Raw genomic sequence first — 20,259 nt, forward strand, 5'->3', positions numbered from 1 at the left:
CTTTTAAGGGAAGTGTAATTATATTCTTTGCCTTTTGCATACATTTAAGTAGCTGCTTGTCTTTGGAATTGGATGTTGAATTGTTCCTCCAGCTCACGCATGGAGCTTACAAAGTGCTGACAGTTGCTGTAGAAACGGTATCTGGCAGCTGTGACATAGTTGGAGCTCTGTGCACCAAAAAATTCCTTTGTAGGCCTTGGCAAATTAACATTTTAAAAGGTGCTCATTACATACTGGGTAGTTGGTTTTAAGAATAAAAAACAGTTGGTATTTTCTTTGCCACATGACTGCAAAAGGATTCTCCTGGTTCTGAAAACCACTTAAGCATCTTGTGAATTTTTGCGGGTGAAATAAGTTTCTACCTAGAAAATAACAAACACCTGTCATCCTGTAGCTTTTTAGTAAAATAGATGCTTGAGCCTGATGGGAATACACACCCTTAAACTCTACTTAGTTTTTGGTACAAGCTGTCATACTCAATGACTTAACTTGGAAATAAACAGGATTGTCTGAGACCTTGCTTTGCTCTTTGTCCCCCTTGACCAGATGATACAAAACCAAATGGGAAAAAAGTTGTAGGTGACGTGGCATACAATGAGGCCAAAGAGAGGGCGGGCTTCATCACACCTGTTCCTGGCGGCGTGGGGCCCATGACGGTGGCGATGCTGATGCAGGTGCGTGCAAATAAAAGTTTCTGCACTGGACGTTAACTGGACTTACTGCAGTTATTTTGCAGTATATATAGATATCGAATCATTGTGTTGTACATCTGAAACTAAAGAACATTGTATGTCAGTTATACCTTAATTAAAAAAAAAAACAAAAGTTTTCCTAATAGGTGTAAAAAGCTGGCAGAATTCAAGTTACTGCTTTTAAAGAAGGATGCCAATCTGTCGAAGGGAAAAAAGGGACTATTAGAACAGAAATATAGAATCAGTTATATTAGTAGGGGAAAGTAGGGATGGCACAATTGGAATTTACTTTGGAGTATCAGAAGCTCAGCAAAAGGAAAGTGCAAACACACAACTTTGCTAAGTGCACTTGATCTTGCTTGTCCTTTTTAATATACATACAAGCTGAAATGGGGTGAGCCCAGGGCACTTTAGCAGTGTGTAGACTCTTACCGAGGATTGAGGTATGTTTATAGGGAGATCATAAAGCTGTTCATTTTGCGGTTGAACTGGAATGACCTGGGATTTGGAACTGAGGTGGAAGTTAAAATAATCACTTCTTCTAAGTTCCATTTGTGACCTTTCATTTAGAGCACAGTGGAGAGTGCAAAGCGTTTCCTGGAGAAATTTAAGCCAGGAAAGTGGACAATTCAGTATAACAGCCTTAATCTCAAGACACCTGTTCCAAGGTAAAAATAAAATTTTACTGGTTTAAAACTTTGTGGATTATCTGTTTTTAGCTCATGGATACCATGGCTACCTGTATGTCCTCTCCCGCCATCAGTGGTCGGGGTGGGTCATTCCTAGGATGCCGTTAAATAAATTCAGTGAGTCGGGGCGCCTGGGTGGCTCAGTCAGTTAAGCGTCTGACTTCGGCTCAGGTCATGATCTTCTGTTTTGTGAGTTCAAGCCCCGTGTCAGGCTCTGTGCTGAGAGCTCAGAGCCTGGAGCCTGCTTAGGATTCTGTCTCCCTCTCTCTCTGCCCCGCCCCTACTCGTGCTCTGTTTCTCTCAGAAATAAACATTAAAAAAAATGTTTTTAAATAAATTCAGTGAGTCAAGATTGATACATATTTTCTCTTTTTCTTGTAAGTGACATTGACATCTCACGATCTTGCAAGCCGAAGCCCATTGGCAGCCTGGCTCGGGAAATTGGTCTGCTCTCTGAAGAGGTAGAGCTGTATGGTGAGACAAAGGCCAAGGTTCTACTGTCCGCACTGGAGCGCCTGAAACACCAACCCGACGGAAAATACGTGGTGGTGACTGGGTATGGTTGTTATTCCTTTGCTCGACAAATCGTAATCCTGATGATTATTATCACAGATTGCATTTCCTCTTAGCATATATATGCGAAGGTTCCTTTAATTTGGTTTTAACATTTTCACACCTGTTTAGTCTAATTTGATTCTTACAGCAACCCTGTGAGACAATTAATAGTAGATTCTAACCCTTTGGAGTTGAGAAAATTTGTGAAGGTTATCCATGTAGTAGGGGAAAGAGTTGAGTTTTAAAAGCTGGTCTTCAAATGGAATAACCTTTTTTTTTTTAAACCCCAATTTTTTATTCAGTAGATGTATTGAGCTTTCTTTTTTTTTTTTTTTTTATATTTTTTAATTTATTTCTAGGAGAGAGAGAGACAGCGTGAACAGGGGAGGGTCAGAGAGAGAGGGAGACACAGACTCTGAAATAGGCTCCAGGCTCTGAGCTGGCAGTCAGCACAGAGCCCGACGCGGGGCTCGAACCCACGAACTGCGAGATCATGACCTAAGCGAAAGTCAGACGCTTAACCGACTAACCCACCCAGGCGCCCCTTGAGCATTCATTTAAAAAAAAATTTTTTTTTAATGTTTTATTTATTTCTAGGAGAGAGAGAGAGAGACAGCGTAAGCAGGGGAGGGTCAGAGAGAGAGGGAGTGACAGACTCTGAAACAGGCTCCAGGCTCTGAGCTGGCAGTCAGCACAGAGCCCGACGCGGGGCTCGAACCCACGAACCGTGAGATCATGACGTAAGCGAAAGTCAGACGCTTAACCGACTAACCCACCCAGGTGCCCCTTGAGCATTCATTTTTATTGCTTGGCTGAGTTATATACAAAAGCTAGTTTTTTAGATTACATCGAACTATTAAAATTATAGCGGCATCTCTATAAGATAAAATGTATTTTCTCCTCACAGTGAGAAGAGCTCAGTTACAACCGTCTTTTTAAATGTAACATTTTTTTGAAGCTTCAACTAAGACTCTTGGAAAAGATCCTTTTCAGGGTCTTTCGTCTTCCTTACTATTCAGATTAAGAGTCATTCTCTAAGATCTGTTAGGTGTGGCTTAGTGATTCACATCAATATAATTCCTATACATTTACTTTCCCTCTTTTGCTTTCACCTTGAAGAATAACTCCAACGCCCCTGGGAGAAGGGAAAAGCACAACCACCATTGGGCTGGTGCAAGCCCTTGGCGCCCATCTCTATCAGAACGTCTTTGCGTGTGTGCGACAGCCTTCTCAGGGCCCCACCTTTGGAATAAAAGGTATTGGTAGGACTAGACCTTGGGTGGCCAGAGAGCACTGCTTCTCCTTCAGTCCTCTGGTCCACTTGACCCAGGAATGCTTATGGGTCTTCATATAGACACCAGGAATGTCCACATGGCGCCGCCCCCCCATCCCCGTCGTGATGCTCTTGGTGAAGGCTTTCATCAGATCATCCCAACTCATGCTGTCACTATTTGACACTGCGCCCGGGTTCCCTGGGATGGGTAATAATGTAGCGAGAGGTGCTTTTGTGTGACTAATAGTCAACTGTCACAGTAACAATAAAGGTAATGGTAGCTACTGATCATCTTGCTGACTTTCTAGAAACAAAGACACCCTACAGATGTCTCACCCTGTTGGGAGTGAGAAGAGCCTACTGTTCTTGAGTATATGCTTTGTGCTGTGTCTTATGCTACGCAGTGTATGCGTTTTCTCTTCTAATGGGAGATAGTTGCTGCTGCCACTGGTTTGCAGCAGCAGCAACTGGGGCTCCCAGAGTAACTGTCAAGTGCCAGAGTGGGTGCCACGTCGGTGTCAGGCACTTGAACAGCACTGCCGACACAGGGTTTCTTCTGATTGCACGAAACGTGGCATCACTGTTTGCTTTCCGCCTTTCGCTTTTGGTAGCTGTGGTACTGCTAACATGCTCTTTTCATAAAAATTATTTTTATTAATTGCAAGTGCGTAGAGTTAGCTTTCTCACTTGCTTGGTGAGAGGATCAACCCTTCTGCGATCACACACATTGGTCTAGTGACTGCTGCACAGGGCCCACCTTTGCTCTTCTTCTGCCCGTAGTAATATGTTTTATAAATGTCCTGACTCAGTACATCGTGACCTTGTCTTAACAACCATCTTTCAACTTCAGAACGAACCTTTCCCTTGCGCTGCTTATTGAACCCAATATCCTGCTTTTCCCCTTGTCACTAATTGCCCCATTTTCCTCGTGTGGTCAAAAACCCCACAAAATCTAAACCTCAAATTGACATTTATCTCACTGATAACCTGATAACCAGAATATTTTTGACTGGTCTTTTGTTAATAATCCAAACAGACCAGCAAAAGCTAGCAGTTGAGCTCTTTTCTAACATGTGTCTCCTATTTAGGAAGAAGTGCAGGCTCTGTGTTTGTGTTTGGCGTGTGTATTTTAAACAGGCCTTTTTTAAAAATACCAGCGTAGCATTTATGAGAGTAGGAAATTGAGCAGGGTTGCCTTTATGTAACTGTAGGCTGGGTTTTTAACAAATGTTAGGAATCACGGGGAACCTGTTTCTAAAGATAATGAGTAGGTATGTCTGTGTTCATGGTTTTGTCATTTAGAGTCAGGTTTCAGCGGAGACTATTCAGCATGAGCAAGATCAAGTGTTTCAGCCTGCTAAAAGAAAATTAGAAAACACTTGATCAAAGCTGCCCAAATGGTTGAAAAAAAGTAAATAGATAATACGTGTGGCAGTGACAACAACCAGTTTGCTTTTATTTGATTTCCAAGTGCTGGAGAAACACTTAACCTGAGTCCTCACCCTTGACCTGCCCTGTAGGTGGCGCTGCAGGAGGCGGCTACTCCCAGGTCATTCCCATGGAAGAGGTAAAGTGCCTTGGATTTGCTTTCAGTTGGACCCTGAATTATAGTTTTTCCTTCCAGAGATTAACCCTTTTGTGTAGAGTTCTTAGTGGACAAATGACTTGTATTCTCATCAGAAAGGGGAAAACATCTTACTACGCAGGCTTGTGAGACAGCTTAGTTTTTTCACATGACAAGGACTTCAAGGTCTGGCTTTCAGTGGGAATAATACTTTTAAGCAAGCGATGAAATGAAGCATGAGACTGGGAAGGACCGACACCAAGCCCGTTCAGGGTGGCAGCTCGAGACACGGGAGGGAGCACGGTCTGGGCACACAGGCGCAGGGCTGCCCTCAGGAGCCCTCGGCGCTCACGGTTTATAGGACAGGAGGATGCCCTCAGTAACCCGGGGCTGCTACTCATGCGGCTGGTGTGGCGTCTGTGGTCACAGGACGTGTCCCTTAGGGAAAATACCAACTTCTTGTCAGGATAGACAGGCCATAATCGATGTTTTCAAGAGCAGTTTGTATCGGGTGTTTGTTTGCTGACTGTGCCGCCATCAGGTTTCCGGTAGCTTTAACGCAGGCACTGATTTGGTTGCAAGATGATGATCGTCAGAAAGATGTTGGAGAAGTTGCAAGACTGATGTGGCCTCTGCTCTTTTGTAGTTTAATCTGCACCTCACTGGTGACATCCACGCCATCACTGCAGCGAATAACCTTGTTGCTGCAGCCATTGATGCCCGGATGTTCCATGAACTAACGCAGACAGACAAGGTAGGCTGCTGAGGCCCCGGGGGCACTTTTGAAAGGGCTGACGTACCCACACTGATGTTGGTCCCTTAGGTGTCGATGATGCAAGTTGCAGGGCAGGGTGTTCCTCTCATTTCACAGCCCTTTTCCTCCTTTTCTTTAAGGCTCTCTTTAATCGTTTGGTACCATCAGTAAATGGAGTGAGAAAGTTCTCTGATATCCAGATCCGAAGGTTACGGGTAAGATTCTCCCCTGTACATTTTTGATAATTGTATGAAATTGGGTGATTGATAAGAAGATACCTATTTTAGATCAAGTTACTTCCATAACCATAGCCTTTTTTTTTTTTTTTTTTTTTAATGTTTTTTTTATTTATTTCCAGGAGAGAGAGACAGCGTGAGCAGGGGAGGGTCAGAGAGAGAGGGAGTCACAGACTGAAACAGGCTCCAGGCTCTGAGCTGGCAGTCAGCACAGAGCCCGACGCGGGGCACGAACCCACGAACCGCGAGATCATGACCTAAGCGAAAGTCGGACGCTTAACCGACTAAGCCACCCAGGCGCCCCATCCATAACCATAGCCTTAATGTCATTGTATACATAGCAGAGGTTGGTGGTAGAGGATAGCTCTCATTCATCTGTAAATTATATGTGGTTATTCCTAGAATAAATAGAGCACTGACAACCCGCCCTCAGTCAAGAAGACTAATAACTTCTGGGGCACCTGGGTGGCTTGGCTGGTTAAGTGTCCAACTCTTGATTTCGGCTCGGGTCATGACCTCACCATGAGTTCGAGGCCTACATTAGGCTTGCTTTGCTCTGAGCGTGGAGCCTGCTGAAGATTCTCTGCCCCCCCCCCCCCACCAAAAATAAAAACAAAGCAAATACATAGTCATTAAACATACACTGTACCCTATGACTCACAAATCTTACTCCTAGGTATTTATCCAAGAGAAATGTCAACTTGTGCTTGTACAGAAACATGAATGTTTTTAGCAGCTCAATTCATAATCTCCAACATTTAGAAATAACTCTAATGTCCTTTAGTGGATGAATGGATAAACAGACCTGTATGTCTATGCAGTAAAAAGGAATGAGCTATTGGTACACACAATTTGAAAGACTCTCAGAGGCAACATATTGAGTGAAAGAAGCCAGTCTCAAAAGGTTGCATACTGTGTACTTCCATATATACGGTGTTCTCAAAAAGACAAAGCTATAGTAATGGAGAATAGATCAGTGGCTGCCAGAGGTTATAGATTTGGGGAGGGGATGGTGCAAAAGGGATAGCACAAGAGGGTTTTGAAAATAAAATTTGAAAATACACTCATTGTTTTTACATATGAGAGGAATTGTACGTATATATACATATATGTATATACATATATATACACGCATATACATATATATTTTTTAATGTTTATTTATTTTGAGAGAGAGCGTGAACAGGGAAGGGGCAGAGAAAAAAAGGGAGAGAATTCCAAGGTGTCTCAGTGTGATTATGGATTTCATGAACCGTGAAATCGTGACCTGAGCCAAAATCAAGAGTCAGATGCCTAACTGAGGCACCCAGGCGCCCTGTATGTATATATTAGTTAGCCTCACATATGTAAGCCTAAGTATGTGCTGCCTATTAGCAATAATAGTTTTACTTTATTTTTAATTTTTTGCAACTTTCTATTTCAGTGTTGCAAGAATGGGACAGGAAGCTCCCCTTTACCGGGATACATTGTTTATGTTTTGCCCTGCTTTCAAAACAATTATGTTTTATTTACTTATATGCAGTTTTTTTCTGGACTTGAAAAAAAGTGACTTTTACACAATATGATATATCTTAGCTTATTTTTTTCATACCCCCAGAAATCCTGTGTGTAAGGTAATTACTGCTCTGTTTTATAAAAGGGTTATGTTTGAGAGGCATGGAAAGAGCAGACAACTTCTTTTTTTTTTTTTTAGAAAGTTTTTTAAGAGGTTGGAGTTTTTTTTAAACTTTTTTTAATGTTTTATTTATTTTTGAGAGAGAGAGAGAGACAGTGTGAGCAGGGGAGGGTCAGAGAGAGAAGGAGACACGGAATCTGAAACAGGCTCCAGGCTCTGAGCTAGCTGTCAGCACAGAGCCCCGACGCGGGGCTCGGACCCACAAACCGTGAGATCATGACCTGAGCCGAAGTCGGACGCTTAACCGACTGAGCCACCCAGGCGCCCCAAGAGCAGTCAACTTCTAATCTTACCTTTGCTGATGGAATTTTTTGTCAGATGCGGGGTGGTACTGGACGAATTGTGTAAATAATTATTTACAAATCTCTAGGATTTGAAATCAAGGGACTTGCCCAAGGCTACAGTTTCCTTCCCACCCCACCAGGTTGGAACTAGAACCTTGGTCTCCTCCTGGGTCCCTAGCCCTCCTCTGTGGCAAAGTGTGCTCACAGCCCACCCCTGTGTGCCCAGTCAGAGCGGGGTGTTGATGGCAGATTCTCAGCCTAGTGACTGAGAGTTGTGCTAGCTTTTGTAAACAATGTCATGTGCTAGGCTTCTGAGGCCATTTGATGAGCCAGTGAGGGCCAGCTCTTAAAACACATCTGAGATTTTAAAACAAAGTTTTCACAGTGTATAAAAAGGAACTGTGTAAAGAACAGGGCTTGCTGGAGCCCACTCAAATCTACCACGCATTAGAAAAAAAAAGGGGAGGGCCGTGCGTGGGTGGCTCAGTCAGGTAAGCATCTCACTTCAGCTCAGATCGTGATTTCAGGGTTCCTGGGTTTGAGCCCCGTGTCGTGCTCTGTGCTGACAACTCAGAACCTGGAACCTAGTTGGGATTCTGTGTCTCCTCTCTCTGCCCTTCCGCTGCTCGCTCGCTCGCTCTCTCTCTCTCAAAAATAAACATCAAAAAATAAAAAAAGAACATATTTTTTAAATTTTATTTATTTATTCTTTTAGGAGAATACATTTTATACGCACTTTCCATTTCAGGGTGTGACCTGCATACATACACACTGTAAATAAATAAAATTTCCAAGTTCCGTGAGGAAGAAGAGACAAACCTTTTTTTGTGCCTTTTGGAACAGTAAGAAGGCGTTGAAAATGCAGTGCTATGTAAAAACCATGTGAAAATGATTTATATTGATTTTTAATGATTCATAACTTATTTTTACCCTTCCTAACATTTCATTTGCATTGGGATTCTCAATCGTTTGATTGAAAAAGCTTTTTGTACCTTGCTTTTCCTTTCAATACATTTGGGCTTGGTGAATTAGGTACCATATATTTTGGTCATTGTACTTAAAAAAAAAATTTTTTTTAAATGTTTAATTTTTGAGAGCAAGCGAGCAGGGGAGGGGCAGAGAGAAAGGGAGACACAGATTCCAAAGCAGGCTCCAGGACGTGGACTCGCAAACCGTGAGATCATGACCTGAGCAAAAGTCGGATGCTTAACCAGTTAAGCCACCTAGGCGCCCCTATGCTTATTTAGGGCTAGGTTTAGAGAAAGGCCTCTGGTACTTAGTTCAAGGGATAAACATTGTTAATAATAACTGTGTTGTGTGAGAGAGTAAGAAATAAAGGCTTAGCCTCAGGGATCTAGTTTTCCCTTCTGCATATCCCGTGGTTGTATTTCCTAGAGGGCACTCCCTCTGGAGATAGTGAATTCATTTTTAAAAAATTTATCACGCTTTTGTGTGTTTTATCTTATCGATGTTTTAATTTTCCTGCCTCTTCAGAGACTAGGCATTGAAAAGACTGACCCTACCACACTGACCGATGACGAGATAAACAGATTTGCAAGATTGGACATCGATCCAGAAACCATAACTTGGCAAAGAGGTACCAGTGCGATGCACGCGCCCCATTGGCTTTCGATGTGCTGCACACCCCTCCCTCCTGTGGGGCTTATTCGAGTGTAAGGGCCAGAAGCGTGTGTGTTGGTGTCTTCATGGCTAAGGCATGACCAGGATGGCGACTGACTTGTTTTTTCTGGCCACCTCCATCAGTCTCTCTCTTTAGGAGCTGTAATCAAACCTCCTTCCGTCAGGTTACTTGGCCATTTTGCTGGCTTTTCAGTGTTGATTGCAGCGAGGGTAGTTTTAAGGAAGTTCATGCGTAAACCAGAAATAACACTCTGCAAGTTTCTTTTTATGCTAAAAGCTTGGGTTTCATGAAGTAGAGAAATTACGTTTAACCACTTCTTGAATCATGCTGTTCTTTACTCGCAGAACGCTTATCTGATGCACGTGACTTACATTTTCTTGTCACTGTCTAGGTTGCCTACTCATTTTTACCTCATTTTATTAAACTCTTGTAACAAAGTAGGTAGCCTTCAAGGTTTAAACAGTTGGCAGTGGGGTGAGCGTGTTGCCTGGCCTCACTGCCAGTAGGTTTCCTCGGTACAGCTGGCATAGCTTAGAATTGTATTTGGTACCAACGGTGCATCTATGCTTTCCCTGTCACTGCTGAGGAGTTTTTATCCAGTCATGCAGAAGGCAGCTGATGGCAAGCTTATTGACTGACTGCTTCTGTGATTTTCATTGGTTCAGTAACTATTGCTAGCTAATAGCATTTTTAAAAATTTTGTTTTTAAGTTTATTTTTGAGAGACAGAGACAGAGCATGAGTGGGGGAGGGTCAGAGAGAGAGGGAGACGCAGAATCTGAAACAGGCTCCAGTCTCTGAGCTGTCAGCACAGAGCCTGATGCAGGACTTGAAATCATGGACTGTGAGATCATGACCTGAGCCAAAGTCAGATACTTAACTGACTGAGCCACCCAGGCGCCCCCTTTTTAAAATTTTTTTAATGTTGATTTGAAAGCTTATTTATTTATTTTGAAAGAGAGAGAGAGAGCCAGAGAGAGCAAGCTGGGAGGGACAGAGATAGAGGGAGACAGTGAATCCAAAGCAGGCTTCATGCTATCAGCACACAGCCTGATGAGGGGCATAAACTCACAAACTGAGATCATGTCCTGAGCCAAAACCAAGAGTCAAACACCCAACCAACTGAGCAACCCAGGTGCTCCAGGTTAATGGCATTTTAAAGATGACTCCTTTAGAGGGTGCCTGGCTGGCTCAGTCGGTTAAGCATCTGACTCAGGTCATGATCTTGTGGTTTGTGAGTTTGAGCCCTGCATCGGGCTCTGTGCTGACAACTCAGAGCCTAGAGCCTGCTTCAGATTCTGTGTCTCCCTCTCTCTCTGCCCCTCCCCAATTTGTACTCTGTCTCTATCTCAAAAATAAACAACATTAAAAATTTTAAAGATGACTGCTTTAGTATCTAAAATCACATTGATATTCCTCTTCCTTTGCTTCCGTAGGTAGATGGTATAATATTTTATGAGGAATAAGCTAAAGACTCATTTTGAAAATTTAGCATCTCATTCAATTTTCCTTTGCTTTATGTCTAATTCATGCTTTCCAGGATAGTAGAAGCAGACAAGGAAAAAGTAGATCATACCTATTGACTGGCTATTTTATATAGAGAAATCAAATACAAAGAACTTGACATAGTTTTTGAAAATAAGAGTAGGCTCCAACAGGCCACTAGATCCTTCACTTGCCAAGTGGGGTATGTGAGTGTGAGTGAGTGTGTGTGTGTACCTGCACACGTGTATGTGTGCATGCATTGTACAAGACCTTGCTTTGGGGGTTTAAATTAAAAAAAAAATTAACATTTATTTTTGAGAGAGAGACAGAGCGTGAGGCAGTGGAGGGGCAGAGAGAAAGAGAGACACAGAATCTGAAGTAGGCTCTAGGCTCTGAGCTGTCAGCACAGAGCCTGATGTAGAGCTCGAACTCAGAAACACCGAGATCATGACCTAAGCCAAAGTCAGATGCTTAACCGACTGAGCTGCCCAGGCACCCCTGGGGTTTAAATGATGACAGTCTTTATGGAAAATAATTTCACATATAATCAAACACCTTAAAATTGTCTCTCCTGTTTGACCTGTTTAGAGTATGAACTGGTTTGTTGTTCATTTTGTGTTTTATTATTGTTTGGTACATCACACAAGAAACAAAATTGGTAATACACCACAATGTTAACAGTAATTAGTCCTGGAAGATGGAGTTAAGATTAGTTAGCTAGTTGATCTTTGCCATGGGGTATACAATTGGATACATATTCTGTCATCAGAATGGAAATTGTTTCCTCTAAGTGTGCTACAGAAAAGAGCAAGCCTGTTACCTAGCATGCTTCAGAGAGCATTTGCCTTGCCCTGCATTTACGGTGTCTCTCGGGATGGTGTACCATCAGTGACTCATCCCACAGAACAATAACCTTGGCCTTTTAGAAAACTGGCCTCCTCTGTTTTTCTTTTCACACGTAATGGGCTTTAAAATAGATGCCAGATTTGTATTTAATTGTTTGAATTCTCTAGACAGAATAAAACCAAGACACTCTATGTTTCTTTAAAAATACCCTTTTTGGGGGCACCTTGATGGCTCAATTGGTTGAACGTCTGACTCTTGATTTCAGCTCAGGTCATGGTCTGGTGGTATGTGGGTTCAAGCCCCGCATTGGACAGCCTGGAGCCTGCTTGGGATTCATTGTCTCCTTTTTCTGTACTACCCCCCACCCAAAATAAATAAATAAATATTAAAAATATATATCCTTCTTTAGGGGTGCCTGGCTTGCTTAGTCAGTAGAGCATGTGACTCTTGATCTGGGATTGTGAGTTCAAGCCCCAAATTGGGGGCAGAGGCTACTTAAAAATGAAATCTCTGAGGGGTGCATGGGTGGTTCATTTGGTTGAGCTTCTTATTCTTGATTTTGGCTCATCATCATCCTAGGGATGTGGGATCGAGTCCTGTATCGGGCTCCACACTGAGTGTGGAGTCTGCTTAAGATTTTCTCTCTCATCACACTGAGATACCTCACGCCAGTCAGAGTGGCTAAAATGAGCAAATCAGAAGACTCTAGATGCTGGCGAGAATGCGGAGAAACGGGCACCCTCCTACACTGTTGGTGGGAATGTAAACTGGTGCAGCCCCTCTGGAAAACAGTGTGGAGGTTCCTCAAAGGTTAACAATAGAACTCCCTTATGACCCAGCAATAGCACTGCTAGCAATTTACCCAAGGGATACAGGAGTGCTGATGCATAGGGGCACATGTACCCCAATGTTCATAGCAGCACTCTTAATAAGAGCCAAAACATGGAAAGAGCCTAAGTGTCCATCAACGGACAAATGGATCAAGAAGATGTGGTTTATCTATACGATGGAATACTACATGGCAATGAGAAAGAATGAAATCTGGCCATTTGTAGCAACATGGATGGACCTTGAGGGTGTTATGCTGAGTGAAATAAGTCAGGCAGAAAAGGACAAATACCATATGTTTGCACGTATAGGAGGATTAGGAGGAACTTAATGGAGGACAAGGGGGAGAAGAAGGGGGGAAATAGTGGGGTAGAGGGAGAGAGGCAAACCATGAAAGACTCTTGAATACTGAGAACAAACTGAGGACTGATGCGTGGCGGGGGGGGGGAGGGGGGAGATGGGCATGGAGGAAGGCACTTGTGGGGATGAGCACTGGGTGTTATATGGAAACCAACTTGACAATAAAGTATTTGTAAAAAAAATAAAAATAAAAATAATAGAAGGCTCTAAAAAAAAAACTTTAATCTTCACTAATCTAAAAAAAATTTTTTTTCTTTCTCTCTCTCTCCCACTGCCTTATCCCCTGCTTGCATTCTCTCTCTAAATTAAAAATATATATTTTTTAAAAAATAGGGGGCTCCTGTGTGGCTCAGTTGTTTAAGCCTCAGACTTCAGCTCAGATCGTGGGTTGGAGCCACGCATCATGCTCTGTGCTGTCAGCTTCAGATCCTCTATCTCCTTCTCTCTCTGCCCCTCCCCTGATCATCTGCTCTCTATCTCTCAAAAATAAACATTAAAAAAATAAAGAAAATAAACATAACCTTTTAAAATAATTTCCTGTTCATTTATAGTATGGGAGCATCATTTCTGAAAGTGAACCCATATTCTAGCTTCGCCATCAGCTTTGAAATCAGATAATTGCAGACAGCCGTGAAGTTGGACTTGTTGCTGTTGGGTTAACTTACTGGGCTTGTCCTGAAAATTGTTCTGTGTCTTCTCTTTCTCCTGTAGTGTTGGATACCAATGACCGATTCCTGAGGAAGATCACAATTGGCCAGTCTCCAACAGAGAAAGGGCACACACGGACGGTAGCTGTTCATTTGTTCTAAGTAAATTTGTTCTTGTGAACCAGATCCTTGCCACTTCCGCCCTCCTCCGTCCTCTCCCCTACGATCAATTCTGCCAGGTGTTGTTCTGCCTTCTCCTTTTTAAAATGGAAGCGAGTAGGTGTGTGGGACCGAGCACTCCTGACAGCTCTTGCAGTAAATCCCATGTGTCACCTGTGTGTTTCTCCCCCAGTATTTTTTCCTGGAGGTGGAGAGCCCCCAGTGAATATCCTTGTATGTGACTTATTCAAACTGCCTCTGTTTTTTTGGCCATTTATATGTTCCTTCGATGTAACAGCTTCCGTGTTGTTTCCTCATGGGTTAGGGAAACCATCACCACTCGAAGGCTGCCTTCAGCAGAGATTGTTTTTTTCCTGCTAGAGCGTTTATTTTTAGAAGTTAACCACTCAAGGTCTTGGAATAGTTGATTGCAAATATCTGCCCTTGGAGAATTATTTTCATTAAGTTTTTTGTGCACGACTCTGTCAGTCTGTCCATTTAAGGTATTCGTTTAAGCCTTGGGTGCAAACAGGGCCTGCCTTTGCGATTCAATCTTCCAGTTTAATGCAGTGTTGCATGTTGTGTCTCTTCCCTGCCCACAGGCCCAGTTCGATATCTCAGTGGCCAGTGAAATCATGGCCGTCCTGGCTCTCACCAGTTCACTGGAAGACATGAGAGAGAGACTGAGCAAAATGGTGGTGGCATCCAGCAAGAAAGGGGAGCCCATCAGTACCGAAGATCTGGTGGGTGCCCGGGTTCTCTGAGCTCGGTGACACATCTGTGTCTGTCAGGGCATCTCAGTTACTGATGAATTCACTATGATTTTCCTACTTGTAAGACAATTAGAAATTTATAAACAGTACTTCGTGGCGAGTAGTAGGTGGATTGCCCCAGTAGTAGACCACAGGTTTCAGATGGTTTGAGCAACAACCTGAACCTGTGAGAATTTCTAAAAGTGGATGTATGACTTCAATTTTCAGAGAACATCAAATGTCCCAGCGAGGTCCTTAATAGCTGAGCCTGGAGTCACACCCTGACCTCTCCCTGGGACAGGTCTCCTGGGACAGGTCTCCCTGCTGAGAGGCCTCTTGGTGTGAGGCTTATTGGCCACCGTGTCCACGCTCATAAGCACATTGGAAACAACTCATTTGCTGTTCTATCTGATGGTCCTCCTAGGCTACCTGGGAGCCTGCTTCGAGTTCTGTGTCTCCCCTGCTCCTGCTCACACTCTGTCTTATCTCTCTTGAAAATAAAGATTAAAAACTTTTTTAATGTAAAGTTTTACACCCAAACCAGAAACTTGAAAACTCACCAAAAATGAATATGGGTGTGATCCGTAGCTTTATCTGCTTTGCTACTGGTTTGTTCAACTATGGTTGGATGGTTTCAAAGAGAGACCAGATATTTAAGAGTTTGTATTGAACTCGTGGGTAAATTTTCAGTTTCAGCTTTGGGAAACACACACTGAATTTGGTGTTTAGCATTTCTGCCCAGACATCAAAGTTACAAATAACTCAGTTCTCTATGAGCTAGCATTTCTGTGCTATAAACTAGTATAAAATGGCTTCCTCTCATCAGTCAGCAACAGAGCTTGATTGAGATGCTTGTTTCCAGAGTTCCATGTTTTTCACAAATTACACATGGATGTCATTTTCATTCTGTGTGTTATCTCTGCTTAAAATAAGTGGTAACTTCATAGTATATCCAGAAAAAATAAATAAATGGATGGTATAGTTCAAGTGAAAGTCCTGATTGGTGCACAATGGCTAAAAAAAGGAAGACTTAAGAATGTTGAGTTTTGGTTTGAAAAGGTTGGGGTTTTTTGCAGATCAGAAACAATGCTTCATGCCTTTGTTTTGTAGGGGGTGAGTGGTGCACTGACGGTGCTTATGAAGGATGCAATCAAGCCCAATCTCATGCAGACGTTAGAGGTGAGCAGAGTGACCGCTGCCTTCCCAAATCGGTCTTCCGTGTCAGACCAGAGCGGTTATAAAGCACACTTCTCTTGCGGAGTCAGGGAGTTCTGTACCTGCTCGTGTCTCTCTTCCCATTCTTTCTCACTGCTGTGATTGGGATGCTGCTGAAATAGAAAAGAGGGGGCTTTGTATTTTTCTTCTGGAAAGTCTTTTTCTTTCAGATTCCAGCTAACTTTCATCCCCTTGACCATGTTGGTGGTGCCGCTCATGATATCTTGATTTCCACAGGGAACTCCAGTATTTGTCCATGCTGGACCGTTTGCCAACATCGCACATGGGAATTCCTCCATCATTGCAGACCGGATCGCACTCAAGCTTGTTGGCCCTGAAGGGTTTGTGGGTGAGTAGTTTTGGAAAATCAGTGAATAAATTATTTCCCTTTTAATGTCAAAGGAGTTAGGATGGCCTTTTTACTGTTGCTTTTCTCCTTACTTACAGTGACTGAAGCAGGATTTGGAGCTGACATTGGAATGGAAAAGTTTTTTAACATCAAATGCCGGTATTCTGGTCTCCGCCCTCACGTGGTGGTGCTTGTTGCCACTGTCAGGGCTCTTAAAATGCACGGGGGCGGCCCCACGGTGAGGACCAAGAGTTGGAAGAATCTGATTGTTGGGAATGTTCTGAAGGCTGAAAGGAAGTTGGGACGACTTGTGCCTGTTTCTTCACGAAGCTGCTCATACTCTTATGATTAATAGGGCGCCAGAAGCAAGAGGTGTTCAGACGGCTCTTGTAGTGGCTGCCTTACCACTCATAGGCACTGTCAGCTCTTGGCGTTTAAAGATGGTGGCAATGGGCTTCATGGCTTATCTTTCTGATGATATCTAAGCCCTTTCAAGGACATGTGCGTGGCTATTTTGACAAAAAACCCTTTATGTTTAGACTGTTCTTTTTAAATGAGTCCCATTTTCCCTGTAAATAGTGATGCTGGCAGCCAGCCAAGTAAACCATTTAACTGAGACAGAGGTCAGTGCCTTCTTGAAAGGCACATGCTGCATGGCACTAGTGCCGAGCAGGAGGGAGGGGAAGGAGAAAGGTAGGTCTGACCTGGACTGTGTCTGGGTAACAGAGAGAAACTAGGTTAGGACTAGCTTATCTTCAACTCCAACCTGAACTTTGCATTTTCCTGAATTCCTACTCGTTAGAAATTGTACTTTGTATCCTATTATTTTAATACCTTTTCTTCAGCACATGTGCACAGAGAAATTATGCTAGTTTTTATAAATTACTTGAAGAAGTAGTAAATTCCTAGCCTTCTTAAATTCCAGAAGCTGGTCTTACAACTTGAGAAGTAAGAGCTCCCTCTCTTAAAATCATTGTTTCTTTTCTTTTTTTTTTAAATTTTTTAAAAAAATGTTTGTTTTTGAGAGAGAGAGCACGTGTGTGCATACGCAAGTTGGGGAGGGGCAGAGAGAGACAGAGACACAGAATCCCAAGCAGGCTCCAGGCTTTGAGCTGTCAGCACAGAGCAAAACCCAGGGCTCAAACCCATGAACCAGACAATCATGACCTAAACTGAAGCTGGACTCTTAACCAACTAAGCCCCCCAGGCGACCCTAGAATCACTATTCTTAGTGTAGCTATCATATAGCAGTTCTGAAGCATTTTAGTCCCAGAACTTGTTTTCATTTAAAATTCTTGAGGCACTGAAAGAACTTGTGTTAAGGTAGTTATGTCTATTGGTATTCACTATATTGGGAATTGAAAATGAATTACATTTTAACAAAAACAATTTTTTTTTTCATGAAAAGTTGTTACCTTTTCCAAAACAAAATCTAAGCATCATACAGTTTTCAGATCTCTTTCTTATCTGGCCTAATTGAAGACTACTGGATTCCTATGTTCTCCATGTGATCAGTTGTGTTAGCACATGTCTCGTATTCTTTCCAAAAGTCCATTGTACACTCAGTGAGAGAATGAGTGTGAAAAGGGCCATGATATCTTGGAATGATTATAGAAATAGTCTTGACCTCATGGACCCCTTGAAAGCATTCGGCCCCGAGACCATGCTGAGAGAGCCACTGCCATAACACAACCCCAGGACACCTCTCCAGTCTCACTTGTCCCCCAGGTAGCAAAAGCACTCCTAGCCCACGAATGCAAGATGGACCCCTTTATCTTCCCAGTTATAACCAACATGTTTTCCTCTTGCACCGCTCACACTATTGCACCTTCTTTCCTTCTTTCCTCCTTTCCTCCTGATCTTATGGTCTGAAAGATAATGCCGGACACTTAACCCAGGCAGCAGTGAGAGGAGAGCCTCACACATAGCTTCACTCCTGTCAGGGAGCCAGACCTGCTGCTCACATTCCATTGTGGAGCTACATGTAAGCCCCAGAATATGGCGGCTCAGGTCCCCCGCCTATTGCCCCGCCGCTCAGTGGCCCTCTTCGGAGACGGAAGAATGGGAGCGGACCACGCTGAGAAGCTGAAGGCTTCTCGGGCACTGTCTGCTGTCCACAGTGAGTCCCTGGAATCAGCACCTTCTCCTCAGCGCTCGTACCTGGGGATGCAGCAGGGCCAAGCCACCGGCAACCTCACTGCTTAAGTATTCTGACACCTTTCAGTATAATCTGATGGAGGGAGAAAATCCTGTGTTGTGTCACTCTTGTTTGCATTGCTCAGGCTCCCTACTTCAACCGCACAAAGGCATGCATTGGCTCCATGGAGTAGCTCAGGAATCCATCACAGGGCTTGTCACAGACTCCACTGGCGGACATTCAGGGTGGCCTTTCTGACCACTGCCTTTTTCTATACGTGGACCTTTACTTCCGCCCCCACGGCTATTTGCTATGCTCGCCGAGGTTATGGCCCTTGCCTAGAACACATCCCTTTCCCCACCGCCTTCACAGATCCATCCTCCCCTCCCTCCGTCAGGCCACAGAGGTCTCCCACTCTGCTCAAACCAGACATTTTTGTTGTGTGCAGTAGGGCTGGTCATATGCCCTAAATCCCTCAGGCAGGAAACAACCTTCTCCTGCTGTAAACCACCCCTCCCCCCGCTAGCATGCAGCTTCGGGCCTTTTACACGCAGCAAGGTGTCATTTTAAGCTAAAACTGGATTGTAAATAGAAAATGCCTCTGACTTTGCCTCCTTTCCTTCCAGGTTACGGCTGGACTGCCTCTTCCCAAGGCTTACATAGAGGAGGTAACTTCCATCATTTCTAACCACTTGTCCCAGAGAGCACCACACCCCGAATCGGTGTTTCTCAGGCCAGCCTGTTTGGAAATGAGGGGGGTGGGTATGGCTCCTGGAGTCAGGGGCACTAAAAGGCTTGCTTCATGCTGAAGACTCTTCCTGAGTGAGGTAGAGAAGAAGTGCTTCATAAAACAGGCGCCCCCCGCCCCGTGCCTGCTAGTGAGGCCAGTGGTTGGTTCTCGGAAGGGAGCAGTTTTCCCCCAGGGGACATTTGGCAATATCTAGAGACCTATTTTTGATCATTTCAACTTTAGGTAGAAAGTGCTGCTGGCACTGAGTAAAGGCCAAGGATGCTGCTGAACAAACAGCGAGCAGCGCACAGGGCAGCCCCCACGGCAGAGAGGCACTTGGCCCCAGCGTCAGGGGTGCTGAGGTGGGGAAACCCTGCCCTGTAGACTAACGTTTCCTTCCACGGCCATCCCGCATCGGCTGCCTACTTACCAAATGCCATCTGAGTCTGAAGCAAGCAGGGACTTTTTGTGAAATGGCTTTTCCTCCGCAGACTTAAATCCACCTTAAAGGGCCACTATGCAGTCAGGACCCTGGTTATTTTTCTAGGTATAGTTTCTAAGCTGATTTGGTTTGTAGCTGTCAAGGAGGAGCTCAAAGAAGAATTGTGAACCTTTTCCTTTTTATATCATTTACTACCAAACTCCCTGGAGGCCGTTTGGGGTGGTTCTATGAGAGACAGAGGGGAGGGTCAGCCGCCGCCACTGTGAATTCAACTCTTCTGCCTCTTTTGGAGGCTTTCAAGTTGTCAAGCAATCGAGTGCCACTGTTCAAGCCCTACATGAAGTATTTCAGAAGCAGCTAGAAAAGAATTGTTGGTGCCTTGAGTCTGCCTGTCTTCTGAGTTATGATTTGCCTTTTATGGTCATTTGTCTGATTCATGCGTAGGAGGGGAATTCACAGTTCTGGCCCTCCTGCCACCCCACAGCCTTTCCTGTGTCTAATTAGAGTGACTGCCCCTCACTGGCCCAGCTGGTGTCTTCGTTTACGAAATTCTACTTCTTAAAAACTGTTCTCAATCGGTCTTACATATTAATTGGTTTTCATGTGACTAGAGGTAAAGAATTAGCAGTGCTCTTTAGAATATCAACTAAATCCTAATTTTAGTTTTCAACTATTAAAGGGGAAAAAAGGCACAAGTCCTGTTTATAACCCTAATTGTTTTCTACCTTTATCTTACCCCCTTTTTCTGCTCTTTTATTGAATCCACAGACCAAGGGCTGTTAATGCCGCGTTTTGCTCATGATCCAGTGTGTTTATTTTTATATATAAGATGATCATATTTTTATCTTAAAAATATTTAATGTATTTTTTTTCTTCTTTTTTTTTTTAATGGTTTTTTTTTTTTTTTTATTTCAAGGAGAGAGAGAGAGACAGCGTGAGCAGGGGA

The 20,259-nt window shown here is 43.6% G+C and overlaps 1 protein-coding gene across 1 annotated transcript in view; it reads left to right on the plus strand.

Annotated features, from left to right (window-relative positions):
- Positions 1-20,259, plus strand: part of MTHFD1 (methylenetetrahydrofolate dehydrogenase, cyclohydrolase and formyltetrahydrofolate synthetase 1) — a 62,516-nt gene that overhangs the window by 33,040 nt on the left and 9,217 nt on the right. The window contains exons 9-22 of the mRNA XM_039242128.1: positions 547-674; positions 1,263-1,360; positions 1,764-1,937; positions 3,056-3,192; positions 4,730-4,776; positions 5,420-5,527; positions 5,668-5,742; positions 9,217-9,319; positions 13,594-13,670; positions 14,291-14,431; positions 15,551-15,619; positions 15,893-16,004; positions 16,103-16,242; positions 18,768-18,809. Coding sequence (XP_039098059.1) covers positions 547-674; positions 1,263-1,360; positions 1,764-1,937; positions 3,056-3,192; positions 4,730-4,776; positions 5,420-5,527; positions 5,668-5,742; positions 9,217-9,319; positions 13,594-13,670; positions 14,291-14,431; positions 15,551-15,619; positions 15,893-16,004; positions 16,103-16,242; positions 18,768-18,809 — 1,451 coding nt within the window. The remainder of the gene's footprint in view (positions 1-546; positions 675-1,262; positions 1,361-1,763; positions 1,938-3,055; positions 3,193-4,729; positions 4,777-5,419; positions 5,528-5,667; positions 5,743-9,216; positions 9,320-13,593; positions 13,671-14,290; positions 14,432-15,550; positions 15,620-15,892; positions 16,005-16,102; positions 16,243-18,767; positions 18,810-20,259) is intronic.

Source organism: Hyaena hyaena, unplaced genomic scaffold (genome assembly GCF_003009895.1).
Source record: "Hyaena hyaena isolate Hyena2069 unplaced genomic scaffold, ASM300989v1 scaffold_208, whole genome shotgun sequence".
Taxonomy (NCBI): Eukaryota; Metazoa; Chordata; class Mammalia; order Carnivora; family Hyaenidae; genus Hyaena; species Hyaena hyaena.